At 43.2% G+C, this 18,367-nt stretch overlaps 1 protein-coding gene across 1 annotated transcript in view; it reads left to right on the top strand.

The window, feature by feature from the left end:
- gabbr2 (gamma-aminobutyric acid (GABA) B receptor, 2) overlaps positions 1 to 18,367 on the top strand; it is a 358,754-nt gene that overhangs the window by 190,962 nt on the left and 149,425 nt on the right. Inside the window, exon 4 of the mRNA XM_014142790.3 lies at positions 6,478 to 6,579. Coding sequence (XP_013998265.1) covers positions 6,478 to 6,579 — 102 coding nt within the window. The remainder of the gene's footprint in view (positions 1 to 6,477; positions 6,580 to 18,367) is intronic.

Genomic DNA, 18,367 nt, shown 5'->3' with positions numbered 1-18,367 from the left:
GTCATGCACAAAGTAGATGTCCTAACCGACTTGCCAAAACCATAGTTTGTTAAAAATAAATTTGTGGAGTGGTTGAAAAACAAGTTTTAATGACTCCAACCTAAGTGTATGTAAACTTCTGACTTCAACTGTATATACATGTCCTTGTTTTTGAAAGTAAAGCACATTTTTTGTCCATTAAAATAACATCAAGTTGATCAGAAATACAGTGTAGATATTGTTAATGTTGTAAATGACTATTGTAGCTGGAAACGGCAGATTTTTTATGGAATATCTACATAGGCGTACAGAGGCCCATTATCAGCAACCATTTCTCCTGTGTTCCAATAGATGGAACACCGCCCCCTTTGGCAGTTCTATCTTGTCGGATAATGTTATAGTTAGGGATGGAAATTTCAGGGTTTTTGGTGGACTTCCTAAGCCAGGATTCAGACACGGCTAGGACATCCGGGTTGGCAGAGTATGCTAAAGCAGTGAATAAAACAAACTTAGGGAGGAGGCTTCTAATGTCAACATGCATGAAACCAAGGCTTTTACAGTTACAGACGTCAACAAATGAGAGCACCTGGGGAGTAGGAGTGGAGCTAGTCGCTGCAGGGCCTGGATTAACCTCTACATCACCAGAGGAACAGAGGAGGAGTAGGATGAGGGTACGGTTAAAGGCTATCAGGACTGGTCGTCTAGTGCGTTCAGAGCAGAGAGTAAAAGGAACAGGTTTCTGGGCGTAAGAGAATAGATTCAAGGCATAATGTACAGACAGAGGTATTGTAGGATGTGAGTACATTGGAGGTAAACCTGGGCATTGAGTAATGATGAGAGAGATATTGTCTCTAGAGACGTTTAAACCAGGTGACGTCACCGCATATATGGGAGGTGGAACTAAATGGTAGGTTAACGCATATTGAGCAGGGCTAGAGGCTCTACAGTGAAATAAGACAATAATGACTAATCAGTACAGTAATGGACAAGGCATATTGATATTAGGGAGAGGCATGCGTAGCCGGGTGATCAATAGGGGTCCTGTGAGTGGTTGGGCTGGCTGGAGACACGGCGATTCAGACAGCTAGCAGACCGGGGCTAGCAAGCTAGCAGAAGGGCCTTAGAGGGATGTCTTGACGGAGGAAAGTCTGTTTTAGCCTCCACGTGCGGTGACGTCAATAGACCAGTCGTGATGGATTAGTAGGGTTCCGAGTGGCAGAGAGGTCCAAGTCCAATTGGCAAAATAGGTATTGTGGCCCAAGAAATTGGCCGATGGATCTATACAGCTAACAGTCCAATATGCTCTAGACAGCTAGCGAGCCGCGGCTAGCAGCTAGCGGGAGGCCATCATCCTGGAGTCGCCTCTTCACTGTTGACGTTGAGACTGGTGTTTTGCGGGTACTATTTAATGAAGCTGCCAGTTGAGGACTTGTGTCACAACCGGCTGTTTCTCAAACTAGACACTAATGTACTTGTCCTCTTGCTCAGTTGTGCACCAGGGCCTCCCACTCCTCTTTCTATTCTGGTTAGAGACAATTTGTGCTGTTCTGTGAAGGGAGTAGTACACAGCGTTGTACGAGATCTTCAGTTTCTTGGCAATTTCTCACATGGAATAGCCGTCATTTCTCAGAACAAGAATAGACTGACGAGTTTCAGAAGAAAGGTCTTTGCTTCTGGCCATTTTGAGCCTGTAATCAAACCCACAAATGCTGATGCTCCAGATACTCAACTAATCTAAAGACCAGTTTTATTGCTTCTTTAATCAGGACAACAGTTTTCAGCTGTGCTAACGTAATTGCAAAAGGGTTTTCTAATGATCAATTAGCCTTTTAAAATGATAAACTTGGAATAGCTAACACAACGTGCCATTGGAACACAAGAGTGATGGTTGCTGGTAATGGGTCTCTGTACGCCTATGTAGATATTCCATAAAGAATTACCAGTTTCCAGCTACAACAGTCATTTACAACATTAACAATGTCTACACTGTATTTCTGATCAATTTGATGTTATTTTAATGGACAAAAAATGTGCTTTTCTTTCAAAAACAAGGACATTTCTAAGTGACCGCAAACCTAGAGTCGTCACTACAGACCCTGGTTCAATTCCAAGCTGTTTCACAACCGGCTGTGATTGGGAATCCCATAGGGTGATACCTAATTGGCCCAGCGTTGTCTGGGTTAGGGTTTGGCTGTGGTAGGCCGTCATTGTAAATAAGAATTTGTTCTTAACTGACTTTCCTGGTTAAATAAATATATACAGTATATTCATGTTTATTTTTTTATTTTTTATTTCACCTTTATTTAACCAGGTAAGCTAGTTGAGAACAAGTTCTCATTTACAACTGCGACCTGGCCAAGATAAAGCAAAGCAGTGTGACAGAAACAACATCACAGAGTTACACATGGAATAAACAAGCGTACAGTCAATAACACAATAGAAAAAAAGAAAGTCTATATACAGTGTATGCAAATGGCATGAGGAGGTAAGGCAATAAATAGGCCATAGTAGCGAAGTAATTACAATTTATCAGATTAACACTGGAGTGATAGATGAGCAGATGATGGTGTGTAAGTCGTGATACTGGTGTGCAAAAGAGCAGTAAAGTAAATAAAAACAATATGGGGATGAGGTAGGTAGATTGGTTGGGCTATTTACAGATGGACTATGTACAGCTGCAGCCATCGGTTAGCTACTCAGATAGCTGATGTTTAAAGTTAGTGAGGGAAATATAAGTCTCCAGCTTCAGCGATTTTTGCAATTCGTTCCAGTCACAGGCAGCAGAGAACTGGAAGGAAAGGTGGCCAAAGGAGGTGTTGGCTTTGGGGATGATCAGTGAGATATACCTGCTGGAACATGTGCTACGGGTGGGTGTTGTTATCGTGACCAGTGAGCTGAGATAAGGCGGAGCTTTACCTAGCATAGACTTATAGATGACCTGGAGCCAGTGGGTCTGGCGACGAATATTTAGCGAGGGCCAGCCGACTAGAGCATACAGGTCGCAGTGGTGGGTGGTATAAGGTGATTTGGTAACGAAACGGATGGCACTGTGATAGACTGCATCCAATTTGCTGAGTAGAGCATTGGAAGCTATTTTGTAGATGACATCGCCAAAGTCGAGGATCAGTAGGATAGTCAGTTTTACTAGGGTAAGTTTGGCGGCGTGAGTGAAGGAGGTTTTGTTGCGAAATAAAAAACCAATTCTAGATTTGATTTTGGATTGGAGATGTTTGATAAGAGTCTGGAAGGAGAGTTTACAGTCTAACCAGACACCTAGGTATTTGTAGTTGTCCACGTATTCTAGGTCAGAACATGAAGTTTGTTTTACTGGATATCATAAGATTAATGCACCAATTTGTAAGTCGCTCTGGATAAGAGCGTCTGCTAAATGACTTAAATGTAAATGTAAATGTAAATGAAATGGGTATAACAGTATGTTAACATTATTAAAGTGACCAGCCTTTAAGGTGCAGGTTTGAGTAACCGGTAGCCGGCTAGTGACTATGTTCAGGGCAGGATACTGGGTGGATGCAGGCTAGTGATGGCTATTTAACAGTCTGATGGCCTTAAGATAGTATTGGTATAGAAGTCAAAATTCTGGTATCATGACAACGATACTGTAAATACAGACCCACTGCATGGTGCACACAAACACACTGTGCTCTCCACAGCTCACTACTGTGGACTGGTGTTCTGTAATGGCTCTGCCGTGTGTGTGTGTGTGTGTGTGTGAGAACACTGTGTCTCTGTTTGTATAAATGGCTGAGGTGGGTTTTGTGTGTCTAATGGAAAGATAATGTGTTTGAATTGGGGACTTCACAATGGAAGACGTCTCTGGGGGCTTATTTCATGTGTTTTTGTGAATATAAAGTAGCTGTTATCCAACAAAGATACACACATTAAATTGTAAGAAAAACATGTTCACACACACACACCACAAACACACACAGGCGCGCACACACACACACACACACACACACACACACACACACACACACACACACACACACACACACACACACACACACACACTCATAACTCACTCTCATGGAACTATGTTGTCTAACATTCCTTCAACACTCTGCTACGTGCAGACAACAGCAGGGCAGCATTACTGGATCAATACAACCTGGCTTTGCTCTTCAGGAATAATAAGTCAAGTCAGAGCAGACAAGCTAGTACATTGTCTTCTGATGGTGTCCAGGATCTACAGGCCCAAATCAGACATAAACAAGGAGACACTTGCACACGCTGACAGACGGTTTCCTAGAATAGCAGCCCTTCTCTTTCTCAAGCTCTTTCTTTTAGTTAGATGTAGTGTTCCTTCCATTCCTGATGGAAGTGGACAAATCCATCTGCGGTGTGTTTGCATGCATGTGATCTTGCAAAAGTTCCTACATGTGTGTGTGTGTTGACCTGGCCTTAGTTCAACAGTGAATATTGTTGTAGCTGGAATAAATACTGGACATTTAGCATAAAATAATTGGTGGTTGAGTTATAGCTAGGAGTTTGTGAGAGAATGAATCAGGAAGAATGAGAGGAATGAATGCCTGGTCCGCTTCCCAAATGGCACCCTACTCCCTGTATGTAGTGCACTACTTTTGACCAGAGTTCTATGGGTTTCCCTGTGGGCCCTGGTCAAAACTAGTGCACTACATAGGGAATAGGGTACCATTTGGGACACCACCCTGGTGTAGTCCACAGCAAGATGAACCACTATGGGAGTCAACATGGCACAGGGAGGCAAACCACTTCCTCTTCACACCATTATCTATCTCCCTACAGCCATTACCTACCACTGTGATGGCTCAATGCATCAAATATATATTAGCTTCCCAATGAATTTAGACCAGTAGGTGGCCAATATGTCCTAGTTATGCTGTTTACAAGTAAAGTACACAGACTGAAGCACAAACATGCATTCCCACAGACACACGCACACACACACACACACACACACACACACACACACACACACACACACACACACACACACACACACACACACACACACACACACACACACACACACACACACACCCCCCACACAATGACCACATGGTTCTAAAAGCCTTTTTCGTCCGCCTAGCTATCACTGTAGTACACTGTAGTGTTTCCTGTAGCTAACTCACATTGCTTCCTGTTTATGTGTCTATTCTGGTTCACTTGACAGGTCACCACAGCGTTAACTGCATTATGCATTTCATCACATCACACTGTAGCGTACTCACCACCCTCCATGGTTGGGCCTTCTGTGGTTACTAACCCACTAACCCTTTGGAGTTCCCCTCTCGCCTAGACGGCCGGTCAGCCTTCTGCTGCAGCCCTCCTCCCTGGAGCCCTGAAGTCATGAGGCCCTCTGCTTAACTCTTCACTTTAAGAGGTCTCTTCTCTCTACCTTAATCTCGGTCTCTCTCTTTTTCACTCTCTCTCTCTCTCTCTCTCTCTCTCTCTCTCTCTTACTCTCCCTCTTTCTCTTTCTCACTCTCCCTCTCGCTCTCTCTCTCTCTCTCCCTCTTTCTTTCTCTCTCTCTCTCTCTCTCTCTCTCTCTCTCTCGCTTTCTCTCTTTCTCCCTCTCTTCGCCCATATACACATGGGCTACTATGAGACAAAGTATGCATTACCTCCTAAACAAATAGGGATCTTTCTGTACCCTACTGTGTATGCCCCATGCTGCACTCAGCAGTAACAGCTGCATGTTTTCCCCCAGTGTCCCTAAAATACCACTAAGTCAACATTAGCTCAGCAGCATTAGCTAAGAAACAAACGCAGCTTACTGCCTCCTCGGCTTAATATCGAGTGCTTGAGACTCGACGGGAACCAAGGAGCAATTTTCATTGCTGGAATTTACAGTATATTCTAATGTTTGAATTGACAATTACAAATAGTTTCTGCTGGGGGGATACAGAGACTAAATTAAGGGAGAAATAACTGAAGTCTGTTCATATCTCAGTGGTGGTGCAGGGTCCACTGGAGATGGTCCACGGGCGGGATGCTTCCAGACTGATCTGGAATCAGTTAGAAACTGTCTGCGTCCCAAATGGCACCATCTTCCGTATGTAGTTCACTACTTTTGACCAGGGCAATAGGAATAGGGTGCCATTTGGGAGACAGATAGACAACAGGGATATTGTTATGAGCAGAACAGTGCAATTAGACCCTACTGTGTCTCTGGCTGGACAACACCAACTAGTATCCCCTCTAACTCACTGTCTGGTCTTGTTCCTCTCAAGGTTTCTTCCTAATAAGGAGTTTTTGCTTGCCACTGTCTACTGCCTCTCCTCGGCCTCTTTGGGATGTAGCCCTGAAAGCTGTTAGTAAGCAACTAAGAATTGATGAATGTGTAAAGAAAGCACTATAAAAACAAGACCGATACCTCTCTCTCTCTCTGTCTCTGTCTCTGTCTCTGTCTCTCTCTGTCTCTCTCTGTCTCTCTGTCTCTCTCTCTCTCTCTCTCTCTCTCTTTGTCTTTGTCTTTGTCTTTGTCTTTCTCTCAGGTGAGGAATGACTTGACCAATGAGCTGGAGAAGGCAGACATCCAGATCGCTGACACCGAGAGCTTCTCCAACGACCCCTGTGTCAATGTCAAGAAGCTCAAGGTGAGTGATCCGCAGAACAGGTTACTGTACTGTCCAATAGGGCCGGGACGATACCAGTATTGCGATACTTGTTAGTATCGTGTCAAGGAAACAAAGCACGAAGCAGATTTGCTTTAGGAAAACAGCCCTAATGTTGGAAACAAACATTAGTGAATTATTTTCCAAGCTGTAGTGCACAATATTTTACATACAGCAGGTTTTTAAAGAAACAAAGAGTTCGGTCTGCTGCGTGTTTTCATTTTTGAAAATGTACTGTACAAGTACCTACCTTACTGCAGAAGTATTTACTGTAATCATTATACAACAGTACTGCAGAGGTGCTTACTGTAATGACTATACAACAGTACTGCAGAGATAGGCCTTGATATTACTTGATATTACTGTATTAACACCGGTTTGTTTTTTAACCTTCCTGTATTCACTGGAGTAAATGAACTGTAGGTCACATATAGCATCAGATCTATTATATAGCCTAACATGGGTTTGTTTCCTCATCACTTGCAGTATATTTTACAGTACCAAGACCAGCAGTATATTTTTACAGGACCAAGACCAGCAGTATATTTTTACAGGACCAAGACCAGCAGTATATTTTACAGGACCAAGACCAGCGGTATATTTTACAGGACCAAGACCAGCGGTATATTTAACAGTACCAAGACCAGCAGTATATTTTTACATTACCAAGACCAGCAGTATATTTTACAGGACCAAGACCAGCAGTATATTTAACAGTACCAAGACCAGCAGTATATTTAACAGTACCAAGACCAGCAGTATATTTAACAGTACCAAGACCAGCAGTATATTTAACAGTACCAACACCAGCAGTATATTTAACAGGACCAAGACCAGCAGTATATTTAACAGTACCAACACCAGCAGTATATTTAACAGGACCAAGACCAGCAGTATATTTAACAGGACCAAGACCAGCAGTATATTTAACAGGACCAAGACCAGCGGTATATTTTTACAGTACCAATACCAGTGTTTCTCTTCCTTAGTCCGGTTCACACTGGTGTGACTTAATGCGATTGTGTCAGTGGCTCTGAGAGTTTGGACGGTGACCCATAATGACCTACAGCTGTTACACACACACTCTCTCTCTCTCTCTCTCTCTCTCTCTCTCTCTCTCTCTCTCTCTCTCTCTCTCTCTCTCTCTCTCTCTCTCTCTTTTATATATATATATATATATATATATAAACACAAACTCTCCCTCTTTCTCTCTCTCTCGCTTTCTCTCACACACACATACACACAAACTTTCTCTGTCTATCTCTCACACTCACACACTAGCTGTGACCCCGTGAACCCTAAGTGGCTCTGCAATGGCTGATTATGAAGGGAAATTTAAAAAAATGTCAACTTCATTTTCATCATCTCCAACACCACCACAACATACTGTATGTGAAAATGGCGCTTTTCTATGTTTTGTTGTGAAAAAAGATGGAGGAAGATAAGTGTTTCCAGTGAAATTATCAACCAATTAGTAGACAAATAGTAGGCAATTTGTAGACAATGCCTACTCACAACTGGTCAAAATCACACGAGGCACGCTGATGACATCATTGGAAACACTTATCTCCCTCAATCTTTTTTCACTACAAAACATAGAAACGCATCACAGATGTTGATGTTGGGGTGGTGCTGGAGATGATGAATATGAAGTTGAAAAAGGTTTATTTTTAGGCCCTCACTCCCCCAGGCCTCTCAGCTCACATAAACAGGTGTCTAAAGCCCTCACTCCCCAGGCCTCTCAGCTCTCACAACACTGTCTAAGGCCCTCACTCCCCAGGCCTCTCAGCTCTCACAACACTGTCTAAGGCCCTCACTCCCCAGGCCTCTCAGCTCTCACAACACGTGTCTAAGGCCCTCACTCCCCAGGCCTCTCAGCTTTCACAACACTGTTTAAGGCCCTCACTCCCCAGGCCTCTCAGCTTTCACAACACTGTTTAAGGCCCTCACTCCCCAGGCCTCTCAGCTTTCACAACACTGTTTAAGGCCCTCACTCCCCAGGCCTCTCAGCTTTCACAACACTGTTTAAGGCCCTCACTCTCCAGGCCTCTCAGCTCTCACAACACGTGTCTAAGGCCCTCACTCCTCAGGCCTCTCAGCTCTCACAACACTGTCTAAGGCCCTCACTCCCCAGGCCTCTCAGCTCTCTGATCAACTCACATCACATAAGAGCTGGCGAAGCCTCAAACTGCCACACACACACGTACACGCATGCACACATACACACACACAGAGAATGTGAACGATGAGCCTTCTTAAAATATACATGTATGTGTGTGAAGCTGACATTTTAAGCTGACACCCTGGTCCTTGATCAGAGTTAAAATGAAAATGATTCTTCACACTGCTTTGCAATATCTTAAAGTCCTCTTTCTGGGATGTGACGGGCTGTGACGGCTCTGACACCCGATTGGTTAGCTCCTGTATCATCTCTCCATTCGGTTGATGTGTGTAGCCACTAATAGCCACTAATAGACTGTAGTTTACTTCTATAGTAGTGATTAAGATTCCTAGAGAGAGAACAGCAGTCAGATGCTGTCCATGGTGCTGAAACAGATAACCACCATTAGATAGGGACTGTATTGTACAGGGGCTGTTTCTATGTAGCTGTGTGGCTCGTTCTTCCTTTTAATCTCCCATTCACACAATCTGTCTACTCTCTCTCTCTCTCTCTCTCTCTCTCTCTCTCTCTCTCTCTCTCTCTCCTCTCTCTCTCTCTCTCTTTCACATACACACACACACACTCTGTCTCCTCTCTGCACTTTCCATCTGTCTCTCTCTCTCATTCTCTCTCTTTCTCACATTCTAACCCTTTCTTTCTCTCTTTCATTCCATCTGTCTCTCTCTCACGCACGTGTGCACACGCACTCACGCACATGTGTACACACACACACACACACACACACACACACACACACACACACACACACACACACACACACACTGTACAGCTCCTCAGGATGGATTAAGAACAGGATTAACCTAAACTTGTCCAATAAGAAATGCTTGTTTTAATAAAAAACGTTTTAGGTTTCAAAACCTTTTGCTACGGTTTGCTACGGTGTGCACTAATGAATACACCCCAGCCATATTACATTCCCCACATGCACGTAACATCTAACACCCAACATCTTCAATGGAATTACTACTTCATCAACTAAAGATACAACTGAAAATGAAAACCAAATCTGTTATTTGTGTTATTTTGTGTCATTAATAGCTTCTCCAAAACTTTGTAGCCTGATATTGATAGTTGCGTTACAAATGGCACCCTGTTCACTTCCTAGTGTACTATGTTTGGCCAGGGCCCATAGGAAATAGTGCCATTTGGGACGCAACCTATTCAGAGCTACTGTGTGTCTCACTTGGTAGAGCATGGTACTTGCAATGCCAGGGTTGTGGGTTTGATTCCCATGGGGGATGAGTATGAGAATGTGTGCACTCACACATCAGTATCATACCTCTTTGTTTAGTTCCCATCATCCTAATCCAGTTGTTCGATGACAATGGATCTGGTATGTATACTGACCTAATACCTTACTGTTAGAGCAGGGGTCTTCAACAGTCTCCAGTCCTGTTTGTGAATGTACACACTGTATACATTTAAATGGATGTGGGTGAATGTTTTGTTGTATGAGGTGAGGCTGGGGATAATATATTGTGCATTAGGAAAGTATTCAGACCCTTTTACGTTTTCCACATCTTGTTACGACTACAGCCTTATTCTAAAATGGATTCAATTATTTATTTTTCTCATCAATTTACACACAATACCCCATAATGACGAAGCAAAAACTGTTTTTTCTAAACTTTTGAAAATTTATTAAAAATGAAAAAACAAAATACCTTATTTTAGACTCTTTGCTATGAGACTCGAAATTGAGCTCAGGTGCATCCTGTTTCCATTTATCATTTTTGAGATGTTTCTACAACTTGATTGGAGTCCACCTGTGGTAAATTCGATTGATTGGACATTGTTTGGAAAGACACACACCTGTCTATATAAGGTCTCACAGTTGACAGTGCATGTCAGAGCAAAAACCAAGCCGTGAGGTCGAAGGAATTGGCCATAGAGCTCCGAGACAGGATTGTGTCGAGGCACAGATCTGGGGAAGGGTACCAAACCAATCTGCAGCATTGAAGGTCCCCAAGAACACAGTGGCCTCCATTATTCTTAAATGGAAGAAGTTTGGAACAACCAAGAACCACCAAACAGAGCAATCGGGGGAGAAGGGCCTTGGTCAGGGAGGTGACCAAAAACCAGATGGTCACTCTGACAGAGCTCCAGAGTTCCTCTGTGGAGATGGGAGAACCTTCCAGAAGGACAACCATCTCTGCAGCACTCCACCAATCAGGCTTCATGGTAGAGTTGCCAGTGTCACGCCCTGACCATAGCGAGCCCTTGGTTCTCTATGGTGTTGTAGGTCAGGGCGTGACTAGGGGGTGTTCTAGTCATGTTATTTCTATGTTGGTGAGTTGTATGGTTCCCAATTAGAGGCAGCTGGTAATCGTTGCCTCAAATTGGGGATCATATTTCTCCCACCTGCTTCATTCACCCATTGCAAGATGGCATAGCAGTCAGACGTCCTTTGTCCTCCTCTTGTCGTGTCCCGTGTATATATATATATATATTTACATATTTTTTTCGCATATCTTTTTATATATGTTTTTATAAAAACTCAACCTCAAAACACTCTCCTGCAACCCACCTCACCAATTAAAAAAAATATATATATTATTTACCTCAAATCTACAACAGAAGCTAGCCAGAGGTTAGCCAGAGGTTGGCCAGTTCACTGGCTACGTTGGAGTTCAGCTAGCCATGGTTGGCGGTCATCAGCTATCCCTTAGCTCGAAAAGCTATCGCCAGTTTTGTACAACGCGACTCAGACCAGAGCATACCGGACCTATTCTCCATATCCCCGGATTTCTACCACCAGCTCTGGACATTTACACCTGGATCTTGCAGCTAGCTAGCTACTACTAGCCCTTTCTCCCACCTGCTTTGTGGGATATTGTTTCAGTTAGTGCCTATGTGCGCGCTGTACTTCACGTTCGTTGGATGTTTTGTTGTTTTTGTTGTTTCACTGTGAATTGAAAGTATGTGGAACTCAACTCACGCTGTGCCTTGGTCCGCTCTGTACGATGAACGTGACAGCCAGACAGAAGCCACTCAGTAAAAGGCACATGACAGCCTGCTTGGAGTTTGCCAAAAGGCACCTAAATGACTCTCAGACCATGAGAAACAAGATTCTCTTATCTGATGAAACCATAATTAAACTCTTTGGCCTGAATGCTAAGGGTCACGTCTGGAGGAAACCTGGCACCATCCCTATGGTGAAGCGTGGTGGTGACAGCATCATGCTGTGGGGATGTTTTTCAGCAGCAGGGACTAGTCAGGATTGAGGGAAAGATGAACAGAGCAAAGTACAGAAAGATCCTTGATGAAAACCTGCTCCAGAGCGCTCAGGACCTCAGACTGGGGTGAAGGTTCACCTTCCAACAGGACAAGGACCCTAAGCACATAGCCAAGACAACGCAGGAGTGGCTTCGGGACAAGTCTCTGAATGTCCTTGAGTGGCCCAGCCAGAGCCCGGACTTGAACCCGATCGAACATCTCTGGAGAGACCTGAAAAAAGCTGTGCAGGGACACTCCCCATCCAACCTGACAGAGCTTGAGAGGATCTGTAGAGAAGACTGGGAGAAACTCCCCAAATACAGGTGTGCCAAGCTTGTAGCGTCATACCCAAGAAGACTCGAGGCTGTAATTGCTGCCAAAGGGGCTTCAACAAAGTACTGAGTTAATGGTCTGAATACTTATTTCAGTTTTTAATTTTGTAATGAATTTGCAAACGTTTATAAAAACCTGTTTTTACTTAATCATTATGGGGCATTGTGTGTAGATTCATGAGAAAAATATCATGTAATCAGTTTTAGAATAAGGCTGTAACTTAACAAAATGTGTAAAAAGTCAAGGGGTCTGATTACTTTCCGATTGCGATGTATATGTGTATTTGTTGCACTTCAGAGTCACCATGCTGTACCATAAACAAACAACACCAACCTTGGTTGCTTGGCAATAAAGTGTCTTGTATCTATTGACTGTGCAGGTTTTTGTTACAGGCCAGCACTAACACACCGGATGAAACTGGTCACCGTCCAGACTTAAAACCACAGTCAGTCGGTTGTTTGAAACTGGTGTTTTAGTGTTCGTCTGGAACAAAGACTTGCACGTGCCAATGGAGTTTGTGAACGGCGCCCTAGACAATGTCCATTATTAGATCTAGTAATGTGTGCCCTTGCCTTGAAGTACTCTTCAAAGCTAGACTGTGGTGCTGTAATGGTAGAAATACGACAGGGCCAGTCTATAAATCTGATATACAGTACCTGTGCATTCTCATAAACAGACCTTGTTTATTTCATTCAGGCTGTGACCCAAATGGCATCCTATGTGCCCTGGTCAAAAGTAGTGCACTATATAGGGAATAGGCAGCCACAGTCTTTAGTAAAGGCATGTAATCATGCCTAGTGTTTTTTTAACACAGCCTCATTGTGTTTTTAGTGTCGCTACGTTAACCCCTGCAAATACATCAAGAGTGAAGTTACTAACATCATCGCCAGCATGGAATAAGCAAATGTCTGGCAAGCTGCTGCCATTGGTTAATACATACTGTACTGTAACCACCTGATCTGAAAGTCAAACAGAATAGCCATAACAAAACTCCATCCCAGAGACCACCAGGACCCAAACAGAACAACTTAAAGGAGCTATGTGTAACAGTTCCACCTGCAACTAGCACCACATGTCAATTACAGACCAGTATTGAGAATTGTCACACTGGAACTCGGAGACCTCCAGTCCGGGGCCCATTTTTCACATCAACCAAATACAGTATGAAGCCCAATTTCCCCTGGGTCCAGGAACAGAGGATGGTAAATGGTGCCAGGTCTCTCTGTTCCGGAATTGTCCATCTCCACTTCCCTAACAGCTGGAGTCATTTTGGTTAAGTGCCTTCCTCCAGGGAACAGCGGCACCATTCAGGCCCAGGAGGACCAGAGCCCTGCGAGATTCAGGTTCAACCCGAGCCAAAGGGGTTCTGAAAAGGAAAAGTGGCTTCAAAGCAGAGTGGTCCACACAAAAGCTCCAACTATTCTGCTTGCTCCCAGCATGCACTCTGGCTCTGAGTACAGTCCAATGCAACATTGTAGGTATTGTGGGGCAGGGTAGCCCCTTACAGACGATTGACGCACCCGTTTAAATATAAATGCAACATGAAACAATTTCAAAGATTTTACTGAGTTACAGTTCATATAAGAAAATCTGTACATTTAAATAAATTGCCCTAAAGGCTCTAATCTATGGATTTCACATGACTAGGCAGGCTTGCAGCCATTGGTGTGACTTGGAGGGCATAGGCCCACCCACTTGGCAGCCAGTTGAGTGGCCCTATGCCCTCCAAAAAAGCTGCAGGAGCAACACACATCGGGGTGTGTGTGTATGTGTGTCTGTGTCTGAGTGTTCTCAACTTCCAGCAGGCAGCCAAGTTTGCTGTCACTCAGTCAGAATGTACGTTAGTTTAATATTTTTCCTTAACCTTGCCCCACTTGTTAGATATTTTGCACGTTGATAGCTTGATAGCAAACCGCCCTTACGGTGTGATTAATCATAGTAGGTGGCAGCAGCAATCTAAATGATCAGACCAAAAACATGTGAGGAAGAGTGATCAGTCAACGAAATTATGAAGTGAGTGGATGGAGAAATACAGCTTCACTCTATCCAATCAGAGAATCAGGATCAACGTACAGCCCACACTTCTCTTAACAGACAGGCAAACTAGCCAGTTTGTTATTTAGACCAGGCACATGACTGACTCAAGACAGTACAGTCGTGGCCAAAACTTTTGAGAATGACACAAATATTAATTTTCACAAAGTCTGCTGCCTCAGTTTGTATGATGGCAATTTGCATATACTCCAGAATGTTATGAAGAGTGATCAAATGAATTGCAATTAATTGCAAAGTCCCTCTTTGCCATGCAAATGAACTGAATCCCCAAAAAACATTTCCACTGTATTTCAGCCTTGCCACAAAAGGACCAGCTGACATCATGTCACTGGCTTTCTCGCTAACACAGGTGTGAGTGTTGACGAGGACAAGGCTGGAGATCACTCTGTCATGCTGATTGAGTTTGAATAACAGACTGGAAGCTTCAAAAGGAGGGTGGTGCTTGGAATCATTGTTCTTCCTCTGTCAATCATGGTTACCTGCAAGGAAACACGTGCCGTCATCATTGCTTTGCACAAAAAGGGCTACACAGGCAAGGATTTTGCTGCCAGTAAGATTGCACCTAAATCAACCATTTATCGGATCATTAACAACTTCAAGGAGAGCGGTTCAATTGTTGTGAAGAAGGCTTCAGGTTGCCCAAGAAAGTCCAGCAAGCGCCAGGACCGTCTCCTAAAGTTGATTCAGTTGCGGATCGGGGCACCACCAGTACAGAACTGGCTCAGGAATGGCAGCAGGCAGGTGTGAGTGCATCTGCACGCACAGTGAGGCGAAGACTTTTGGAAGATGGCCTGGTGTCAAGAATGGCAGCATAGAAGCCACTTTTCTCCAGGAAAAACATCAGGGACAGACTGATATTCTGCAAAAGGTACAGGGATTGGACTGCTAAGGACTGGGGTAAAGTCATTTTCTCTGATGAATCCCCTTTCCGATTGTTTGGGGCATCCGGAAAAAAGCTTGGCCGCAGAAGACAAGGCGAGCGCTACCATCAGTCCTGTGTCATGCCAACAGTAAAGCATCCTGAGACCATTCATGTGTGGGGTTGCTTCTCAGCCAAGGGATTGGGCTCACTCACAATTTTGCCTAAGAACACAGCCATGAATAAAGAATGGTACCAGCACATCCTCCGAGAGCAACTCCTTCCAACCATCCAGGAACAGTTTGGTGACGAACAATGCCTTTTCCAGCATGATGGAGCAGCTTGCCATCAGGCAAAAGTGATAACTAAGTGGCCCGGGGAACAAAACATCGATATTTTGGGTCCATGGCCAGGAAACTCCCTAGACCTTAATCCCATTGAGAACTTGTGGTCAATCCTCAAGAGGCGGGTGGACAAACAAAAACCCACAAATTCTCTCCAAGAATTGATTATGCAAGAATGGGCTGCCATCCATCAGGATGTGGCCAGAAGTTAATTGACAGCATGTCAGGGCAGATTGCAGAGGTCTTGAAAAAGAAGGGTCAACACTGCAAATATTGACTCTTTGCATCAACTTCATGTAATTGTCAATAAAAGCCTTTGACACTTATGAAATGCTTGTAATTATACTTCAGTATTCCATAGTAACATCTGACAAAAATATCCAAAGACACTGAAGCAGCAAACTTTGTGAAAATTTATATTTGTGTCATTCTCAAAACTTTTGGCCACGACTGTATGGTTTAGAAACTCTGACTGAGTGACATTTTCTGTTGTTTTACTTCACAGAAGCGAATGGACTTTTACAGTTGAAGTTAAGTCATTTCACTGATGACAAAATCATTTATGTTGAGGAAGAAAGGTATAAATTGTTTTTGTCACAGCAATTATGGACTTTCAGGAAGATCATTTAATTATGGCGCAAAGGGATTGAAAGGTTTTTGACCAAATTAATTTATGTCCCATATAGTAGCAACCCTCTACCTACATTTCAGTCAACCATTGAAAAATGCATAGCGAGCAACATCGAAAATGTTTTGGCCTGTATAGCAACGAGATCTAAACAAACGTTATAAAACACCCATAGCATGTCACAATGATAGCGGGCATATCAATGATATATCAGTGTTCTGTATTTCAGAGAAAGTCTATGATTGTTTATTGCATTTCTTGATAGATATTGACCATGGTCACTAGACAATCTATGCTTTTTCACTAAATGAACGGTGTAAGGTGAAATGTATTGTTGGCAATGGCAAAGACCATTCACTGTTGCTATGGTTCAAGTTTGATATAAATCCTTCCTCAGTCAAAACTGACCTTTTTTAGACTTGATGCCTGTGGCACTGGCTTAAGTTGCATCCTAAATGGCACCCTATTCCCTTTGTACATAGTGCACTATTTTTGACCAGGGCCAATAGAGAATAGGGGGACATTTGAGATGCAGCTTGAGTCTTGTTCTGAGCAGAGCGTATGAGGCTTGCTCTGAGCAGTGTTTTGATAGACTTGTAGAGTCCCCACCTGAGTCAAGCTTCACTTTGAGTCATGGCCTTGCTGTTTCAAGATGAATTGAATGGTTTGTGTGTGATTGTATTGGTTGGGGCAGTCTATGCAGTGCACCACCAACACAGAGTAGTGACAGATTGCTCTTCTTGGATGTAGACCTGGGAACCTCCAATGCTCCTACAGAAGAGCTGGTAAATGATTTACTAACCTAATCAGCTAGCATGTGCTCTCAATTCAATGCAGATCTCTCCTTCTGGCCCAGTGGATAGGAAACAATTCTCCCTGTTGACAGTAATGGCTGAGTTGTTATTGATGGACAGTTGCTGCCTGTGATATTGCTGCCTGTTTGCCTGACCCCTACCCTATAGCCAGCTAAGAAACACCACATGTGCATCCCAAATGCACCATATTCCCTCTATAGTGCACTACTTTTGATCAGAGCCCTATGGTCATGGTTCAAAGTAGTGCACTATTATTATGGGAATAGTGTGCCATTTGGGACAAAGAAAACCACCCACATCCCAGTAGTCCTTACACTTCACTGATGAGGTGATAATCTTCAAATGACTGGTTGGAATTTAATAATAACAAATAAGTAATTTAATCACTATGAATTTTCCTGTGCGGTTTGTAAGTTTGTAAATTCCACTTTAAATTGTCAGAATTTATTCATCCTAACTCAAAATGCATCAAAACCTACACAAATGTCCATTAATTATAATCTACATAACAATTCACATTTCCTGTTGCTGCAGGATTATTTTCCCGCCGTGAGAAACTGGTCAAATTAAGATTGTACATCTTTTAAGTGTCTATATCACACGTTTAATTTCAATAAACAATCAAAAACTCACTCTACAACAGCTATTACTTTTGTTTAGGAATACTTAATGTGGTGCTATTTCCATAAAATATGTATATTATGCAACATGCAGTATTGTGATATAACTGATGCTAATGATTAGCTTCTCTTGTAGCCAATCATTTCTCTTTATCTTATAGTGGAAGACTGACAAATCTCTTTAGCTGCTTGTAGAGGAACACTGACACATGTCCTTAAATGCTTGTATTGGTAGACTGACACATCTCTTTAGTTGCTTGTAGAGGAAGACTGACACATCTCTTTAGATGCTTGTAGTGGAAGACTGACACATCTCTTTAGTTGCTTGTAGAGGAAGACTGACACATCTCTTTAGATGCTTGTAGTGGAAGACTGACACATCTCTTTAGATGCTTGTAGTGGAAGACTGACACATCTCTTTAGCTGCTTGTAGAGGAACACTGACACATGTCCTTAAATGCTTGTATTGGTAGACTGACACATCTCTTTAGTTGCTTGTAGAGGAAGACTGACACATCTCTTTAGATGCTTGTAGTGGAAGACTGACACATCTCTTTAGTTGCTTGTAGAGGAAGACTGACACATCTCTTTAGATGCTTGTAGTGGAAGACTGACACATCTCTTTAGATGCTTGTAGTGGAAGACTGACACATCTCTTTAGCTGCATGTAGAGGAAGACTGACACATCTCTTTAGCTGCTGGTAGGGGGTGACTGACA

This window comes from Salmo salar, chromosome 14 (genome assembly GCF_965601325.2).
Source record: "Salmo salar chromosome 14, fSalSal1, whole genome shotgun sequence".
Taxonomy (NCBI): Eukaryota; Metazoa; Chordata; class Actinopteri; order Salmoniformes; family Salmonidae; genus Salmo; species Salmo salar.
This window is presented reverse-complemented; position numbering and strand designations above follow the sequence as displayed.